Here is a 19,402-nt window from a genome sequence, read left to right as displayed (position 1 = left end):
TTTTGTAAACTTGTTTTATTGAAATATCCATATAGTAAAAACGCACCTATTTAACCACACTTGTACAACTGTAGTGCGTTACCAGCACCCCAGAGGCCTCCGTCGTGCTCCTCCAAGGCCTTAATCTCCCTCCCAAGGGTGGCTCCTTTCTGGCCTCTGTAAATTAGTTCTGTCCGTTTTTGGACTTAATATAAAGGAAATCATACATACAGTATGTGTTCTTTCGGGTGTGGCTTCTTTCTCTTAACATTCTATCTGTTAGATTCAACCATGGGTTTGTGTGGCAGTAGCGCATTCTTTTCATTGCTGCATAATCTATTGTATGATGTGTGTTGATTTATTTATCCATCTTAGTGTTGGACGTTTGGGTTGTTTCCGTTTGAGGGCTGGTCCGAACAGTCTTGTGTGTGTCCCGTGGTGTACATGTGCACATGTAAACATTGCTGTGAGATGTAGGGTGGAGTTGCTAAGTCAGAGAGTGGGTGGATGCGCAGCAGCGGCAGGTCCTGCCCAACAGCTGCCCTCAGTGGTCGGGACAGTTCACGCTCAGCTGCCGAGTTGAGAGTGAAGAGCTTGTTCTAGTTGCCCCACGTCCTCTTCAAAACAGTATGATGAGTTTTTGTAGCTTGAGTCACTTGGAAGAGTGGGGACCTCTTTCTTTGTGGTTTTAATTTCGTGTCTCTGATGATTAGTGGTGTTGAACCTACCAGTAATTGGGTATCCTCATTCATGAGATGTTTCTTAGGGCTTTTGTTGCTTCTCTGTTGATTTGTACGAGTTTTTATATATTCTGGATACAGGTCAGATGTTACTAATATCCCAGTCTCTGGGTTGCCTTTTTATTATCTTAATGCTGTCTGTTGATAAATAGAAGATCTTAATTTTAATGACGTTAACGTTTCAATCTTTTTCCTTCAAGATGAAGGCTTTTTGTGTCCTCTTTAAGAAATTTTGCCTGCCTCAAAGTCATGAAGATAGTCTCAGGTTTTCTTCTAGGAGCTTTATTGTTTTACATTTAACATTTAGGTCTATAATACAATTGAATTTTTGGTTTTTGTGTTGTTTTTTCGCACGTGTGTATGGCTAAGGTGTAAAGGTCAAGGTTCGTTTTTTTCCCATATAGCTAGCTATTTAAAAACTATCCTCGCCCCAACACATTGCACTGCCAACTTTGTTGTAAATCAAATGACTATATGAATGAATCTAGTTCTGGAATGTCTATACTGTCCCACTGTTATATTTGTTTATTCTTGCACTGATGCTGCATAATTTTAATTTCTGTAGTTTTATACTAAATCTTGAAATCTGGTAGTGAAAGTCCTCCATTTTTGTTCTTCAGTATTATCTTGGCTCTTCTTTTGCATTTTCATATAAATAAATTTTTTAATCAGCGTGTCAGTTTTCACCAAAAAAACTCATGCAGGATTTTGATTGGAATTGCGTTGAACCCACAGACTGCTGTGGAGATCACTGACATTTTCATAGTATTGAGTCTTCCAGTTTTTCCTCTTGGTCCGCGGGCTAGAGTATATAGCTTAATTGTCAAATAGTTGGGGATTTTTCTCAGCATTGTAAGACAGCTGAAACCTTTCCAGACTGATTCATTGTAGCTGATTTTACACACACATACACGTGCAGGCACCACATTACAATAATACAACTATATGAGAGTTAATTCTAGGGTGTATTGGTCTCAGTGTTCATCCCCAGTTCTTTTATGACACGCCTTCCTGAATTCTTTATTTTGATTCACCCTGCTGCTAGGTGGAGTGTATCTTTGATTACTTTCTTTAGGTAAGTGTATGGTACATATCTGAGAGTGCTTTTCATGATCTGAAGACTTTTTTTTTGACTAAGAAAATTTTATTATAGTTTTGAATTATTGCGTCACCTATTTCTTGTCAGTTCTTCAGGAACACTGGTTACCTGTGTGTTGGTCTCTGCTTTTTAATCCTACATTTTAATTCTTTTGTCTTATTCCTTGTCGTTCTGAGAAAGTTACATGAGTTTTCATCCCCATCTCTTTTTCGATCTTATGCAGTTCCAGTTCTGTTCTTTTTTGCTAAAATGCAGATTTTAAGTTTGTAATTGTATTTTTCCTTCTTTACAACCTTTCCTTATCCAGAGACTGCATATGAACCTTGGGCCCGGTCTCATGGGCTTTTTATATTTTGTGTGCAGTATTTTAAAAATCTTAATCTAATGTTTAAAAATGGAGGTTTTACGTTAAAATCTGAATTTATGGCTTCCTAAACCAGATTTCTAGAAATCTAGTGTTTTGCAATCTCTTATTTAGATTGTTTTTACCAGCCTTGGAAGGGATCTCTTGGCATCTTTTATGAGGAACAGCATTTATTCCTAGATAAGTTTAAGCTATTTGGAAATTTTCTCAGAAGCAGTGCAATGGGGAAACTGTAACACACTATACGCTGCTTCCACAGCTCTTCCAGGCTTAGCTCCTGCCCCCGCTGATTTCTGAACCCCAGAATGAAAGCACTAGCCCGTCTAGTTCCACCTCTAAATATATTCCCTTGTTTGGATTACAACCTCAGACAGGTCTTAGCTGGGGAACAGAGAAGGAACAATAGCTCTGGCTGCCATTGTAAGCGTTTCCCCACCACAGGGAATGACTCTCTTTCTGGTGAAGGAAAATCTGTGGTACTAAGAGCGGGTGTATGGATTGAAAAATCCAGAGGTCTCTCTGTGCTCCTCTGGGTTTCATCTAAGCTTTGATTTATTAATGATTTTAGTACTTACGTTCTGTTAGCTTAACCTTACATGAATTTAGAAAAACTTTAAAATTAAATATATGCTAAAATTATATATGCTAAGATTTTTCTACCTTGTTACTTTACATCTTCCAGATTTGAATTCACTTTATTGTGTGGATTATTACAAAGTTAGGGATTGAAATCAAGTCGCTTTTATTGAGATTTATATTTTTATTTCTATAGGTCCTGCTCAGTCTGGAATTCTGTCCGACCGTGAAGTGGTAAATCTCTTTCTTCATTTTACTGTCAATCCTAAACCCCGAGTTGAATATATCGATCGGCCGAGGTGCTGCCTCAGAGGGAAGGAGTGCTGCATCAACAGGTTCCAGCAGGTGGAGAGCCGCTGGGGCTACAGTGGCACCAGCGACCGCATCAGGTACCCGCAGATGGCGGGCGTGGGGATGTGGGCGGCCAGCATGTGGCTTTTATCCTCATGTTTTAGGAGCTAATTAACCAACATTTTATTTTATTCTTTGTTTAATAACTTCTAAGTTAGTACAAGAGTCAAGAAGTCTGTGAGATATACCAGTCTCCTCACTGAATCATGAGTGAGAGGACATCTTAGGAACCAAGTAAATTGAGAAAGGATTGGGTTGGGCTTTCTGTACATGAATTCTGTTTGGATTGCCACTGCTGGTGAGCCGAGGCCTAGACCTTACTTGATCAAACGCTGTTTTTACAGTCTTAGGGCTACAATTTAATACATTCAGTCTTACTATGTTTGGTGTGAGTTTTTCCTTTCTATAGACATTGCATGGAAAATATCTCAGTATCTGTTTAGAAAAGCTTGAATGGGAAAAAAAAATCAAGAATCTTGAAAGATATATGCATATAATCCTGTTGAGGAATTTATGTGTGCTTCACTGTGTTTCCTTAGGTTAAATGTCAAAAGAGAATAAGTACCAGTCTTCATAAACATGCCTCTTGGATTTTCCACTTGTAGCACTTTGGAATAAAACTAGAAACTAATAACAAGTTTGTTAAAAAATAGAACTCCGAGGGGGAGAGGACTCATAAATACTGGGTTAAAATGGAAATAAAACTGTATTTGTGGACTTTAGTAATCCTTCTCAATGAGAACATTGTATATGAAAACTTAGGGATGAGGCCAAAGCATCACACAAAGAAACAGTAATAATTAACTGCTTTTACTAAATAAATTAGAGTAGAAATAAATGGCTTAAGCATTCAACCCAAGAAGCTAGAAAATGAAAAGCAAAACAACCATAAGAACAAAGAAGGAAATAGATAAATGTAGAAATTAATTAATTAAAAACAGTAGAATCGATAAATCCATAAGCTGGTTCCTTAAAAAGATCAATAAAATAAATAAGCAAAGGTAATAAAACATACTCATATTTAGAAATAATAGTGGGAATATAATCATATACTGAGGAAATTTTTATTTTAATTCTGGATTTACCCTATGCTAATAAATTGAACATCTTAATGGAATGGATCATTTTATAGGCAAATATAAATTATCAAAATTGACTGAAGAAGAAAGCGTGAATAGACCAGTTACCATGGAAGGAATTAAAAGTTATCAAAGAACTGTCCCTTCACAAGGTGGTTTTTACAGGTGAGTTGTATCAAACCATCAAGGAACAGGTCGTTTCCTTGAGCCTTAAAAGGAGGGAATACTTCTCGGTTAGTTACGGAAGGAAGCAGAACCTTATACAGGAATCTGACGAGACCATTTTCTAGATCAGTCTCGCTTACTCCACGTAGAAGAAGAAATTCTATGTAAAATATCAGCATATCGAATCTAGCAGCACCTTAGAAGAGTAATACTGTCTGAGCAAATAGAGCTTATTTGGAGATTGAAAGAATAGCTCAATATTAGGAAATTTATTAACGTAATTCGCCACAGTAGCAGGTCAAAGAAAAACAATTCGATTATTTCAGTAGATTCAAAAAGACTTTCGGTATGATTTCACCTTCGTTCCAGATGTACCTACTAATAGACCAGGTCTAGAAGAATACGTCTTCAACACGGCGACTGTTGACCCCTAGCTCAGCAGTGCCTGCTCACCTTGCTGTTCCTCAGCAGCGTTCTTATCCTTCCGATTGAGGTCGTATTAGGGTAAAGAAATTAGAGCCTGGAATGTTGGAAAGGAAGAGATCTTTTTCATTATTTGCAGATAAAATATACATCAGTAGTTCTGAACTGCATAAAACCCAGTTCTCCTTTTTTATAATAAATATTTTGTATTCCCCCTTTACTGACCTGAAATGGAATTCATGGATAATATGCTTCACATGTTTTTTTTCTTTGAATCGATATAATGGCCTATAAATGTAACGGATAGAATAAAATGCGTACTTGAATATGTAGACATTGGACGAGACCACATAGAGAGCAAACGAAGCAGTCGGTTGCAGTACGGGTTTGTGTCGGCGTGCTAACCAGCTACCATCGCAGGGGACAGGCGTATCATATTAATGTCTCATGACGTTACACGAACAGCACTGCTGCCAATTCTATCATTCTCTTTAAAGCTTCCCGATAAAGTCCGGTCAGTGCTATTTATTCAGTTTCTGCATTTGCGAACTCGCCTACTCACCAAAATTTATTTATAAGCCCCAGATCAATACTTGGAGCACTTTCTTAGTCATTGGCAGGAGAAGATTCTAGTTCCCGGGGCGGGGGGGTGGGGGTGGGGTGTAGCGTGTTCCCAGCTGGGGTCTGTTGAGGGGATGCCCCACCTCCTTGTTTCCTCTCACACGGGGATGGGGATGGAGGTGGAGGCGGTGGGGCAGTGGAGGACATCCCGCTCTGGGCCCTTAGACAGTCTGAATCCCAGTGCGGGCACCTTTTAGTGGGGTGGCCTCAGGCAAGTCACTCTGAACTCTGTTTTCTCTTTTGTAAAATGAAATGGAATCTACTAGGCCAAATTGTTTTTAGGACTGAAGACTGTAATCTGTGTGAGGGACGGCGTGTACGTATTCCCCAGGAGCAGTGGTTTAGTGTTTGCTAATTCTGTGTTTGCAGCAACTTTATAGAATGTAACTACCACAAACAGCAAGAACTGACTGCATGATTTTCCTCTGTGGTAGGTGCCTCTTGTAAAAGTCAGCAAATATTAAAATTGCCAAAAAAACTTTGGTTTATAAATAAAATGGAATTAGGGTCAAGTCTCATAAACAAGGTTTTCACCTACGTGAATTCTGACAGGACACGTGAAAGTTGGCTGGGATCCTTGTGTTAGGAGACTTTCTAAGCATTGCAGGAGATCTGGTGTCCCTGGCTCTCTGCCCCTAAACCTTCATGGGACAGAGCGAGCCTCCTTGGGGATGGAGCTTCGTTTGAGAACAACGGATCCACCTAAATAACCTCAGGATCTGCTAAAAATCTATTAGCACCAAGAGAAGAGAATAGTGGCCTCTTTAAAATGTAGATGTAGAAGCCAGTGACGTTCACACAGGTCGTCAGAGCTCAGTTACAGATGGGGCTGCTGCTGCTAGTTCACAGTAATGGGAATGTACTAATGCCACTGCATTATACACTTAAGAATGGTTAAGATGGCACATTTTGTTATATTATTTTGCCAAAAAAAAAAATTTGTGTTTACATTTTCAGTTATAATATTGAGTAAAAACAGATCCCACTTACAAGAGTAAAAAATAACATAAAGTAGCAGGATTGAATCCTGTAAGAAATGTACAGTATGGTACCTTTATGAAGAACTGGAGAACTTCAACTAGAGTCAGACAGTGTCCCTCCAAATTAACCTATGCATGTTATGCAGTTCCTTTCAGAAGTCAAATATTTTTGGCAAGGAGGAGTGGCTTGGCAAAATTATTCTAAAGTTAATCTGGAAGATTAAATGTTTCTTTTTTACAAAGAACAGTAGGAATCAAACATGGAAAGTATTGTAAAGCTACAGTAAGTTAGTGTCGTATGGAATATAGCACAGAGGTCAGAAACCCACCTGACATAAGTGAGAGAGTCTTAGTAGGGGTTAACCACTGGGAAAACATGGTTAGAGCCATCTACCAATATTTGTATTTTTAACATTACAACAATGAAAGTGCTGGAACGGGTGCATGTTTGTTTATTATGAGGATGAGATAGGCCTGTCTAAACTCGGCATAGATCATAATTTGACTACAGATAATCCAAAATTTTTATGTCCAAAGCCCCTACAAGAGATAAATGACAGGAAACTTTTTGTAATGGACGTTACTGACAAAGCATAACTGTATAACATGGTTTTTCAAATTCACATGAAAAAGACACTCAGCAGCAGAGAGAAATGGGGAAAGAACTTGAATATTTCATTAAAGAGAAAATAGTATGCATATTAGCAAATGTTTTAACTCATTAATAATCAAAGAAATATAAATAGAATTTGTCAGTTTCTCAACGGCAAAAAGAAATTAAAATCCTCGTGGTTGTTGAGAGCGAGATAGAAACGATCATTGTTTCTCATAGGTGTAAAATGTAGTGGTCTCCCCAGAACGCAACCAATAGTGTTTGTGTGAAGCCTCAAGAATGTGCCTTTCACTCCCACCAGCAGTTCTACTTCTCGGCATTTATTCTCAGGAAATAATTAGGCTCTGCAAGCTGATTTAGTATGGGATCGGTCATCAGGGCATTGTTCTGTAACAAGAACTGCAGGTAACCTAGATTGTCCAACAGCTAGGGATTAGCTATATTTGGTGAATCACTGATAATCTTTTGCCTTTTTACATGAAATAAAGGTATAAAAATATATATATTCTGATGACTTTTAAATAATACACATTCATAGAAAACAGTCTATTTTCCCATTGTTAAAAAAGAGAACCAGAAGACTGGAGGGATGTGTGCCGAGGGGAAGCAGCCCAGCTCTGGATGATGGGTTTAGAGATGCTTTACATTTTCCCCCTTGATGGTTTTAACTACATTTTCTAAGTTTTTTTTCCAGAGAATATGTTGCTTTTTTATAATAAGAAAAAACTACATTATAAAAAGTGCATTTTAAAAATTTTGAGGAGGTCTTCATCCTGCCCTGGGAGTTTAACATAGTGGCCAAGAGCGTGGGCTTTTGATCCCGGCAGACCTGGAATCACGTCCCAGCTCCGCCACACTTTTTGATGTAGGCAAGTTAATTTCTCTCAACCTCAGTTTCCTCAACTATAAAAACTGACGGTAATAAAAATAATACTGTATTACTTAGTTTATAGAGCTGCTATGGTGATTAAAGGAAATAATTCATGTAAAGAACTGAAGCTCAGTGCCCAGCACAGGAAGTGCCCATAAAGTGGTGGGGTGTGGTGATGATAATCATCACAATAATATTGAAATTGTTATCGAAAATGTTGAGGATCAGTAATTTATATTACAAATTATCTCTGATTATACAGTCTTTCAGTGCCATTTGTACTTGATGTCAGTTTTTATACATTTATAAAAGGGAGTAGGGTGGGTGTAGTTCTTAACTATTATGACCAAACTGGACTTGCCAGTTGCTCCACTGTGAAATCCCATTCTGATCTCCCTGGGGTCCTGTCCCCAGGCCTCCACCACCAGTGCTGTTACAGCAGCCTGCTTCCTTCACAGCTCTTAGCACAGTTTGTAATTATTGATTTATTCCTTTCTTTACTTGTTTATCGTCAATGTCCTCTGTTAGGCTGTAAGTGCCATGGGGTGGAGACTGCCCAGTTGACCGTTATTTCCCCAGCACCAACGCACGGGTGGCCTCAGTAAGCGTTCACCGTGCTGAGGAAAGGTCACACTTTGGGATGCTGGGCTTCAGGCCAATGGGTGCCACCGCTGTGTTCATGAAGGAGATGTGCAAACATATTTGGACTAAAATTATTATTACAAGAAAAGTGGGTATTTAGGTTAAATAAATTCCTTTGACTCTCAAAAATGTACAGTATAGAAAATAAATTCTACTTAAGTTCCCTTTAAGTTAAAATTTACTCTGGAAAGGTTTTTTTTGCAAGCAGATGACATTTCCAAGGATATCTGATTTGTGATAGTTTTTATTAGTAAAATTAGATATTCCAGGTAGTACTTAAAAAAATTGATAAGCCTTGAGAATATGAACTTACTGAATTATGTATGTTATTTTATATTTGGCTTCATTCTCTCAGGTTCACAGTTAATCGAAGAATCTCTATAGTTGGATTTGGTTTATATGGATCTATTCACGGTCCCACGGATTATCAAGTGAATATACAGGTACACGTTTTCCCCACTATATATCATCTTGAAATATAACAAACATGTAATTTTACAATAAGATATTGTAACTTGACAAAGATGTTGTAATTTAGTAGCATTTTAAGCCTAGAGAGTTCTGTTTTACAAGTGATCAAAAAAATGTAGTTTCAGGGAATTGGTCCAGGAACCCCTCTCTTGGTCCTTCCTGCTTGTGCCTTGGCTGGCTTAAGACGCCCCTGCCTTTTCATGGCACTTGAACTCTAGGGCTTGAAACTGTCTGTTTCTTCTAACTCCTGTGAACACCCTCTGGTTTCTGATTGTCTATGCTCCCTGCCTCATCTCGAGATGGGCTCTGCCTCATTTCTTAATCTGGAAGAAGGTTAAATACCACCTCTTTCCCTTCCAGTAAACCAGTGTTCTGCACCCTTTTGAGGGTACACCCCAGTTAGGAAAATTATTTTTGAAACACATCTTCATTGTACTTTTATTTACAAACTATACATATACCATACTGTCCTTACACATAAATTAAAACACAAAAGATAGAAATGAGAAAAGAAAGCAATCTTTCAAACTTTTATCAGCAGAAAGAACTGCCCTTTGTAAAATGTTATTTATATATTATTTTTAAAAGTAAAAACCTAGGTGAGCCCTGTGATCAAAATGCATCATTAGTTTTTGAAATGCACAGCAGTTCAAAGCTCTGATTTGCTGAAAGATATGTCACTACCTCAAAGATACCTTGTTCCAAATGAAAGAATCTCCTAGATGAAGTCATGTTCATTTTCTAATGCTGTGCACTAAGGATTATAGTGAAATTCAGCTGATAAATTTACATCACTCATGTCAATTTGTCATTCTTACAACACAGTTAGAAAATTACCCTTTTTTTTTTTTTTTTTTTTTTTTTTTTTGGTGAGAAGGATTCGCCCTGAGCTAATATCTGTGCAAGTCTTCCTCCATTTTTTGTGTGTGGGATACCTCCACAGCAAGGCTGACGATGGAATAGGTCCATGCCCGGGATCCACACCTGCCAACCTGGACTGCCAAAGCAAAGCACGCAGAACTTTAACCACGCAGCCATGGGGCCAGCCCTGAAAATTACATTTTTAATTTTTTTTTAAAGATATTATTTTTCCTTTTTCTCCCAAAGCCCCCCGGTACATAGTTGTGTATTTTTAGTTGTGGGTCCTTCTGGTTGTGGTATGTGGGATGCTGCCTCAGCATAGCTTGATGAGCAGTGCCATGTCTGCGCCCAGGATTCGAACTGGAGAAACCCTGGGCTGCCAAAGCAGAGCACGCGGACTTAACCACTTGGCCATGCGGCTGGCCCCCTTTTTGTTTTTTTAGGAAGATTAGTGCTGAGCTAACATCTGCTGCCAATCCTCTTTTTGCTGAGGAAGACTGGCCCTGAGCTAACATCCGTGCCCATCTTCCTCTACTTTATATGTGGGATGCCTACCACAGCATGGCTTTCCAAGCAGTGCCGTGTCCACACCCAGGATCCAAACCGGCGAACCCCGGGCTGCCGAAGTGGAACGTGCACACTTAACACTTTGCCACCAGGCCGGCCCTCTGGCCCCCGTTTTTAATATTTTTAACAAATAGGTTCAAAACCCACTGAAATTGTTTATTTGACAGATTGTAAAGCAGGTTAGGAAATTCTGTTTCCATCTTTTTAAGTGCAGAAAAACCACAATAAACCTCTGAAGGGTGTAAAAGATTTTCATGATCACTCCCCATTTCACTTTATATACTTTATAAAAGTGTTGTCAAGATCCTATCCAAAGGGATCCAGAAACCCACTTAAGCAGGCTGTCTAGCCTGCAGGCCTGAGAGGGAGCGAGGCCGCTGTCAGCCTTGGCTGGTGTGGAAGCCTGCTCTCCCCCCACTGCACCTCATCCCTTAGCTCAGACACCAGGCTCAGCGCAGACTGAGGGAGGGCATCATCAGGGTCACAGGTGTACTAAGTGGTAAAACGTGAATACTCAGAGTAAACTGAACAGAAATAGGACTTCTCTTTATTTTCTTGCCCCAGTGGCTGGTGTCATGCACCCTCCAGCTACACCACCAGATAGATGGCCTGGGTTTGAGTCTCAGCTGCACCACCTCCAGGATATGACTGTGGGCAAATTATGCCCCTCTCTCAGCCTCAGTTTCCTTGTCTGCTGTGACAGTGGTGGTGCCTGCCTTGTGGTTTTGTGGGGACAGTGAGATGCAACGGGTTTGGAACGTAGTCTGTTGCTGTCGTTGTTGCTTGGTCTCATAATTTGACTTTCATAACAGCTTAGGAAGAAAGCAAAGCAAGGTCGCCCCAAATTAAAAGACCACCTGAGGCTCAGAGCAGGGAAGTGCATTGCTCTAGATCACACTGCTACAGCCACCTGGTGTCGCACTGCTGCTTTCAGGGCACTGTTGTGTCGTCTTTAAAATTTTTTATTGAACTGTGATAAACATAGAGAAAAGTGCACGTTTGTAAGTGGTACATACGGCTTCCTTTTCGCAAACAACACACTTGTCTAACCAGCAGCCAGATCAAGGAACAGGACATCACAGCACCCGAGGCCCCTCATGGTCTTCTCTGCTCGCTGTCCCTGCAGAGGCAGGCCTGCAGTCCTGAGCCGTGGCTGCAGACGTTGGTTTGGCCTGTCTTACGACTACTGTTTTGTCTACTCTGTGCACAAAGGCAGGCTGTGAGCCACAGCCTCTGCGTGGGTTGCTCTGTGCCCGGGAGCCTGCACCGCTCTCCTCTGTGCAGCCGCGCTCCTGGCAGCGAGTTTCCCCTGCCCGCACCGTCTTCTCACGGCTCCGGCTGTGGCACCGGGCCAAGCCGCCTGCACGTCTGCTCTCGTGGCTGGAAGCTGCTTGAGGGTGTCCCGCCGTGCCTGGCGCAGATTATGGGACTAGAGTGAAGACAGAATTTTCACATTTTCAACATCCACATACGTGAATATTGCATTTAAGGTTATTTTAATTTCAGTAAATAACATTTAGACATAGGAAATGCTACAGGAATTTCCTAGCAACAAGACATGGGGTAGCAAGGAGCAAAGGCTCATTTCCCTCAGGTATCTAAAATGCAGACATTCTCGGGGCTGGCCCCGTGGCCGAGTGGTTAAGTTCACGCGCTCCGCTGCAGGTGGCCCAGTGTTTCGTTGGTTCGAATCCTGGGCGCGGACATGGCACTGCTCATCAAAGCACGCTGAGGCAGCGTCCCACATGCCACAACTAGAAGGACCCACAACGAAGAATATACAACTATGTACTGGGGGGCTTTGGGGGAGAAAAAGGAAAGAAATAAAATCTTAAAAAAAAAATAAAATAAAATGCAGACATTCTCAAAAAACAGTTGTGAGGGCCACCACGGTGGCACCTCAGTTAACTTCGCATGTTCCACTTCAGCGGCCCAGGGTTTGCCAGTTCAGATCCCAGGTGTGGACATGGCACCGCTTGGCAAGCCGTGCTGTGGTAGGCATCCCACATATAAAGTAGAGGAGGATGGATGCAGATGTTAGCTCAGGGCCAGTCTTCCTCAGCAAAAAACACAGTGGATCAAAAAAATTGACAGCAGACGTTAGCTCAGGGCTAATCTTCCTTAAAAAAAAAAACCAGTTCCAAAGCCTGGAAGCTCCTCTCTCCTGCAGCCCAGCCCCAGCCCCCTGACATTCTCCCCAGCTTCTCTGCGATGAGTGACAAATATCCATTTTCTGACAGCATGTTGAAAGCCATCTTTGGTGATTAGAGAGAAGTAGAAAAAGTTACAACACAGAGATGTAGTCGTCTACTCTGCTATTCCTAAAGGCTTTATATTCTTTTCTATGAAATTTTGTGTCTGTTGGTTTAACTTAAATGTAATGTCTCTTTTAAAAATTACAGATCATTGAATATGAGAAAAAACAAACCCTGGGACAGAATGACACTGGATTTAGCTGTGACGGGACTGCTAACACCTTCAGGGTCATGTTCAAGGAGCCCATAGAGGTCCTGCCCAGCGTGTGCTACACCGCGTGTGCGACACTCAAGGTAAGAGTCGTCTGGGGCGCCACGCGGGGAGCCCATGGGGCCCAGCGTTCCTCGGGGCTGTCATGGGGAGTTGCTGACAGAGCCTTTTAGGAAGACGGGGAGGAGGGGAGCTGGGCGCCAGAGCCCCGGTGCTTTGAGAAAAGAGGCGCCTCGGCACAGCTCTGCTCCGGGAGAAAGGGTTCCTCCTCAGCAGCCCTTTGTTTGAGTAGGAGACTGAATGGTTGACGGAAGAGAAAATAATTATTTTCTTAAAACCATTTCACTCTTCCCTAATAGCTGAGTTCTACATTCAGTATTTTTAATCATTAATTAGCTTTGATTCAAAAACTTCATTTTTCATTAAATGACTTGGCATAAAATTTTATACAAGAGCTGTAAGGAAATATAGTAGATCGTTAATCTAATTAAAACACCACATCAAGTTGAGTGCTTATTAAATGAAAATTACTAATGAAGCTTTTGTTCTCGTTTAGGGTCCAGATTCCCACTACGGCACAAAAGGACTGAAGAAAGTAGTTCATGAAACACCCACTGCTAGCAAGACTGTCTTTTTCTTTTTCAGTTCCCCTGGCAATAATAATGGCACTTCAATAGAAGATGGACAAATACCAGAAATAATATTTTATACATAATGTAGCATTATCACACATCTTGCCTAAATAGAACCATACAGTCTAGTCTCAAAGGCATAAAAAACTGGCCACAAAAAGGAGTCTGAGTGTTATGAATATTTATAATTGTAAGATAAGAAACATTTTAGTTTCTTAGAGGAGATAGAAAAACATTGATTTAAATCTCTGCATGATTTAAAGGCAGATTTCCGTTTTCTTATAACCTTAGGGAAAAAGAGAACTGGGTTTAATTATTAAAAAAACCTGCAGCTATTTCAGCTTTATCTTGTATAATTTCATAGATCAGCTGACTCATGGTCTTTCAACAGTTTTATAATTGAAAGATTCTTGTTATATATAAAGTAGTTGTTAGTAGTAGTTTTTGTTTTTGTTTTAACTATTTTGAAGGTTAGATGAGATGGGTATATAGGCTTAGCTATTTTGAAGGTTACTTGAGATACCAGATGCGTCAGTTTTCCTACAGAATTAACTCATTTCAGAAAATTAAGAAAACTGACTTTATATTTGGAGTTTTGAAATATCTGTTGGAATATTGCTAGAAATAGGCCTAATCAATGCCCAAGAAGCTTTTCAGTGCATTTACAGAAAAGGCTATTTTGTAATAGTATAGTCCTCTGTTACATAGTACAGTTTTAAACTATAAACGGCGTTTGTACAAATTCACAATAATGGGATATAAACCAATCTAAAGGTATGGTCTCAGACTGCATCCTTCTCATCCCACTGCACCACTGTCCCTGGCTGTCCGCATGGGGGATGCTGCCGAGAACTCCCGAGACTGAGATGAGGATGGTGACGATGATGGTGACTGGCAGACATCAGTTCATGGTGGTGATAATCTCACACAGCAGAAAATGAAATGAAATATTAACATTTCTAACAACTACTTTGAAATTTTAAAGATAGCCAACAAAATCACTCGTGCTGAAAAGTATACATTCTGTCACCTACACAGTTCTATCCAAGAAGTAAAGTCTGTGTAATGTTCATGACCTCACTGTCGTCCGCAGCTACAGCTGTATTAGGAGGGGGTAGGAAGGGCATCTGGCAGAATGACATTTATACACTTTTTTGTAAAGCAAAATTTTTATATAAATAACATTCTTTTTTTCCCTTGAAAGTGATTATCTTATAAAAAACTTAGATGTAATTAAGTTTAAGGTATATCAAATAGTTGTGGAAGATGGTTAAAAATCACAATTCTTTGAAGTGTCAAGATTCTTTTCTAAATAATGCTATTTAGGATATAAAAATTCTTCATCTAAAGTAGTATTTCATTTTATATTTTCAAGAAGGTAGCGACGTGTGTTGGTGGCAGAGGTCTCTTCATATTGCTGAAGAAAAGGGAAATTTTCCTATTTCTGGTAACATGACCTTGGGCGTATAAATCTCAGTTAACTGGAATATCTATGGAATGTGTGGTTCTGGTTAACTAAAGATTAACCAGCAGATATTCTGTAGTAACCATTATGGGGTAGAAAATACTTCTGCCTTAAACAGTATGGTATGCCAGAGACAAGTTGGTCTTTCGATGTTTGAGGCGTTTCAGAGGCTTCGAGTGCGTTGCACTGAACGATTGTAATTGAAGGCAGCCATAGCAGGCGCAACAGGACTGTTCACTGATACGGGACATCCCCTGGAATTTTTAAAAAATAAATGTCTATTATCCTTTTATTTTTTTGTCACTTGTCTTTTTCTTCTAAAAATTGAGGGTAAGACAGCATTTTGGAATGAGGATTCTAGTTAATTGAGGTTTAACCTTATTTTTAATTTACGGAAGTAACGCAACACAGGTAAGAATGCTGCGGCTGCCTGGAGGCGGCTCCGCCCAATGCCGCTCTGCTGCTCTCGGTCTCGTGCTCAGGCTTCCCTCGTCCTGGTCCCAGGAGGGCGGGCAAGCAGACTGCTCTTGCTCTTGCTCTGTTCCAGCGTGACGACTGTCTCGCCGCTGTTGCGTGTTGACAGTAGCTGCTGAGTGACAGCTGTGTGGCAGGGTCTGCCCTGAGTACTGTGCACATGCCCTCAGTTGTGTCTCACAACAGCATGAGGGCCGTACTGTCGGAAAACCCATTTCACAGGCCAAGAAATTCCCGTGTAGAAAGGTCAGTAAGTGGTGGGGGCAGAATTTAAACCCAGGTCTGCCTCCCCAGCTGAGCTGGGAAAATACTATTTTGTCGGCTCTCAAAATAACATTTATGTCATCATTCTCACACTTCACAATACGACCCAAAAAGATACTTGGCTCATCTGTATTCACTAGAGTAGAGTATTTTCTGTTTTTTAAAAGTGTGATTATTCTAGTATCTCCTCAGCAAATTGAGATTGTTTGCATTATCAAAGTGTTCTTTCTTGTAGGTCCACATAAGTAGTGGCTGTACTGTTCAAAAAAAAAAATTCACCTGAGAACAGACAAGCTTGCAGGACATTAGAGAGCCAGGTCTCCGAACTCACTGTGTTAAATGCAACGTGTCTGAAACTTTCTGTTCCACTTCCCTTTCTAGTGGCTCTCTTTTAAACCACTTTCTTCTCTCTGTTCTCGTCACCCAGGTTCAGAACCTAGGAATCGTTCCTTGCATTAGACAAACTGCACCCTTCATCAGAGGGGATGCGCCACGGTGATCCCAGCCCCAGAGCTACTCGGCTCATTTACTCTCTTGTCTAGCGTGTACACTTTGAAATCCATTTTCCATTTTCTCCATTGGCAAAGCTAAGACAAGATGGAGTTTTTAAATGGAACTCTGCTAAAAACTGAAAGAAGATAGAAAGAAAGCAGAGGCCAGCCCGGTGGCATAGTGGTGAAGTTCACGTGCTCCACTCCGTGGCCCAGGGTTCATATCTGGGCATGGACCTACACACCCACTCATCAAGCCATGCTGTGGTGGCGTCCCACATAGAAAACAGAGGAAGATGGGCACGGATGTTAGCTCAGCTACAATCTTCCTCAAGCAAAAAGAGGAGGATTAGCCACAGATGTTGGCTCAGGGCCAATCTCCCTCACCCAAAAAAAGTAAGTGGGAACCAGTATAAACATATTTAGAATGGGTTTTCAGCCATCTGGATCATAGCCCCTGTTCTTCCCCACACCATTGGGCAACATATCTTCCCACCCTGTCTCTTTCCCCTCCAAAGGCAGAGATTTGGGACAGATGTGGGTCAGGTGCATGGTTTCTGGTGGCAAATGGGGCTGATGGCTCCTCCCTCCCTGCTCCCCACTCCCGAGTCCCCTGTGGGAGAGGCGGCACGGTTCTTGGCACCGCTTCCCTGCCTTCACCCATCTAGTCAACTGCCAGATACCATGAATAACTCACCATCGCAAGTGCGCCCTTTATTTCCCTTGTAACTGTCAGAGCTGTAATTGAGGCTGTCATGACTTAACCCCAATTCTATATGATGCTGATTCAGCTTTTGTGCCTCAATTCTCAAGTGATTTCAAACAAGGAAAGTAGGGCTTTGGTTTAACACCCCGTTCACTTTCTTCTACCAAAGCTGAGTGGCCTCAGAGTCCCTGTGGGGTGGACAGCCCCTCCAAACAGCTTTCCCTTCCCTCCTTACCTCCAGTCACCTTCCCCATTTCACGTCAGCCGCTCCTCATGACCACGCCGTGCACCTTGTCACGTGGACCTGCCCTGCCCCTGAAGAAGCAGATTCAGACATCCCGCTCTGCCCACAGCTCTCAGCTGCACTCCAGTTACATCTGTTCTTGGACCTCCAGACTGCCATTCCCTTGACTGTGCTGTGAGCCCTCTTCCTTCCCTACCCAATTAGAGTCCACCTTTGATCTTTTTTTTTTTCCTTCTCCACTTTTGATCCTTGATCACTTTAACCACTTCAATAACCCTCAAACACACCTGGATGAATCCAGTTATGTGCCTTGTCTTCAACTTCCTGGCTACTCAGTCCAGGCATTTAAAATTATCTAACCAGCGGCTGGCCCGGTGGCACAGTGGTTAAGTTCACACCTTCCGCTTCGGCGGCCCAGGGTTTGCCCATTCGGATCCCGGGTGCAGACCTACACACTGCTCATCAAGCCATGCTGTGGCAGGTGTCCCACATATACAGCAGAGGAAGATGGTCACAGATGTTAGCTCAGGGCCAGTCTTCCTCAGCAAAAAGAGGAGGACTGGCAGCAGATGTTAGCTCAGAGCTAACCTTCCTCAAAAAAAAAAAATTAAAATAATAAAACCAAAATGATCTAACTGTACAGATTGGACCATGATGATTTCACAGTCTCCAGGTTCAACTAGACCATCTGTGCTGCCAGCTGAGGGTTTCACTAATCAGCTTTTTGCCATTCTCCAGACTACTTAAATCTGTTCCACTCTCCTCGCATCTTCAACCCCCTCTCCTTCAGCTAATGAAAGAAAACCCCGCTCCCACCAACCTATAAACACACCAACATGTGCACCTGAGCTTCCCTTCTCTGTGAAAGAGGGGCGTCAGAATTCCTGTTGACACGTCAGTCTCTCCAGCTGCGCCCAGAACCCTACCGCCTTCCTCGGTTCTAACCTTTCCTCTCCCGGCTTCTTCCTGTCAGCACTCAAATATGGTTAACTCTCATCCAGTTTAAAGATGAAAAATGGGGCTTAACGCCACGTGCCCCTCCAGATACGGGTTACCCCTTCACAGTGAAGCTGCATTACTCTGTCCCCTCCGTTCCTCCTCTCCACTGAAACTGCTCCTGGCTGGGTCACCAACACCACTCATTGCTATTTGACCTGTCCTCTTGCATTTGTCACTGTTGGCCAACCCCTCTTGAAGTACCCTTTCTTGGCTGCGTGTACGCCTACATCTGGCCAGTGTCCTTCGGGGGCTTCTCTTCCTTCCCTTCGGGTTCTGTCCTGAGCGCCCCCGTGCCCTGCGCTCTTTCTCTCTCAGCCTTTCTCTCATCAGCTTCCATGGCCTCAATTAGCATCTATTTTCAGAGGGCTCCAGAATCTATCACTGGCCCAGATCTCTCAAGCTTCAGTTGCCCTTAATATTTCTACTTAGACGTCCCACAGGCATCTCAAACTCATTATGTCCCAAACAGAACAACTCATCTCAGACTCCCAAACCTGGGTATCTTCCTTGACACTTTACTCATCCCCACATCCAGTCCTTCCCCCAGCTCTGATCACCCCAGTTCCCGAACATCCTTGAAATGATCAGCTCCCAGTTCTCTATCTCCACTGCCACTGCTCTGGCCCAGGCCACCGTCTTCCACTTCTGTGGCAGATCTCCCGACCTCTATTCTTCCATGGGCCACTCTGCGGGCAGTGATCTTTCTAAAACAACCAACTGGACTGTACCCATCTTTGGCCTCAGACCCTTCAAGGACTCGGCGATTAGCCTCTGCTGACGTCTCCAGTCTCATCTCCGGCCACATCGCACGTCTGAATGTATTTCCTCCTTTTTCACACGTGGGATCCCCGCGCCCAGCTCGCGCTGGGTGCCCCGTGAACGCGCGGGATGCGCCCGCAGGCTCCGGCGGCGGGTGCCCTCCTTCCACCCGCGGGGCTGTACGCGCCCCCGGCGGCCGCAGGGGCCGGAAGATGCCTGGCCCTGCGCGCTCTCTGCCGCTCGCTCCAGTCCGTCTTCCCAGGACGGTACAGGAGCCCGGAGGCACACGGCCCTCCCGCCGCTGGCGGGGAGGGGTCAGGACACGACCAGAGCCACTTTCCGCCTCCGGGGCCAATTTCCAGGAGGGAGGGGCCCGCGCAGGTCCTGAAGGAACGCGGAGGCCTGCCCCGCCAGCCGGCAGGGGGCGCGCTCCGACCGCAGCAGACACGTCCGCCGACCCGCAGGGCCGCTCCCGCTCGATGTGCGCAGGCGCAGAGGAC

General features: G+C 42.7%; 1 protein-coding gene and 1 long non-coding RNA gene across 2 annotated transcripts in view; one reads left to right on the top strand and one right to left on the bottom strand.

Annotated features, from left to right (window-relative positions):
* BTBD1 (BTB domain containing 1) overlaps positions 1–15,257 on the top strand; it is a 38,180-nt gene extending 22,923 nt beyond the window's left edge. The window contains exons 5-8 of the mRNA XM_046653864.1: positions 2,955–3,147; positions 8,859–8,946; positions 12,805–12,951; positions 13,425–15,257. Of these exons, the coding sequence (XP_046509820.1) occupies positions 2,955–3,147; positions 8,859–8,946; positions 12,805–12,951; positions 13,425–13,583 (587 nt within the window). The 3' untranslated portion in view covers positions 13,584–15,257. The remainder of the gene's footprint in view (positions 1–2,954; positions 3,148–8,858; positions 8,947–12,804; positions 12,952–13,424) is intronic.
* On the bottom strand, positions 10,507–19,223 carry LOC124235619 (uncharacterized). Its single transcript, XR_006887530.1, has 3 exons — positions 18,872–19,223; positions 17,136–17,215; positions 10,507–11,831 (listed from the first exon to the last, which is right to left on the bottom strand). It is a non-coding gene; the product is annotated as an uncharacterized LOC124235619 (long non-coding RNA).
* Positions 19,224–19,402: the final 179 nt, after the last annotated feature.

Source organism: Equus quagga, chromosome 2 (genome assembly GCF_021613505.1).
Source record: "Equus quagga isolate Etosha38 chromosome 2, UCLA_HA_Equagga_1.0, whole genome shotgun sequence".
Lineage (NCBI taxonomy): Eukaryota > Metazoa > Chordata > Mammalia > Perissodactyla > Equidae > Equus > Equus quagga.
The sequence above is the reverse complement of the archived record's forward strand: the minus strand, read 5'-3'. Positions and strand labels throughout refer to the sequence as shown.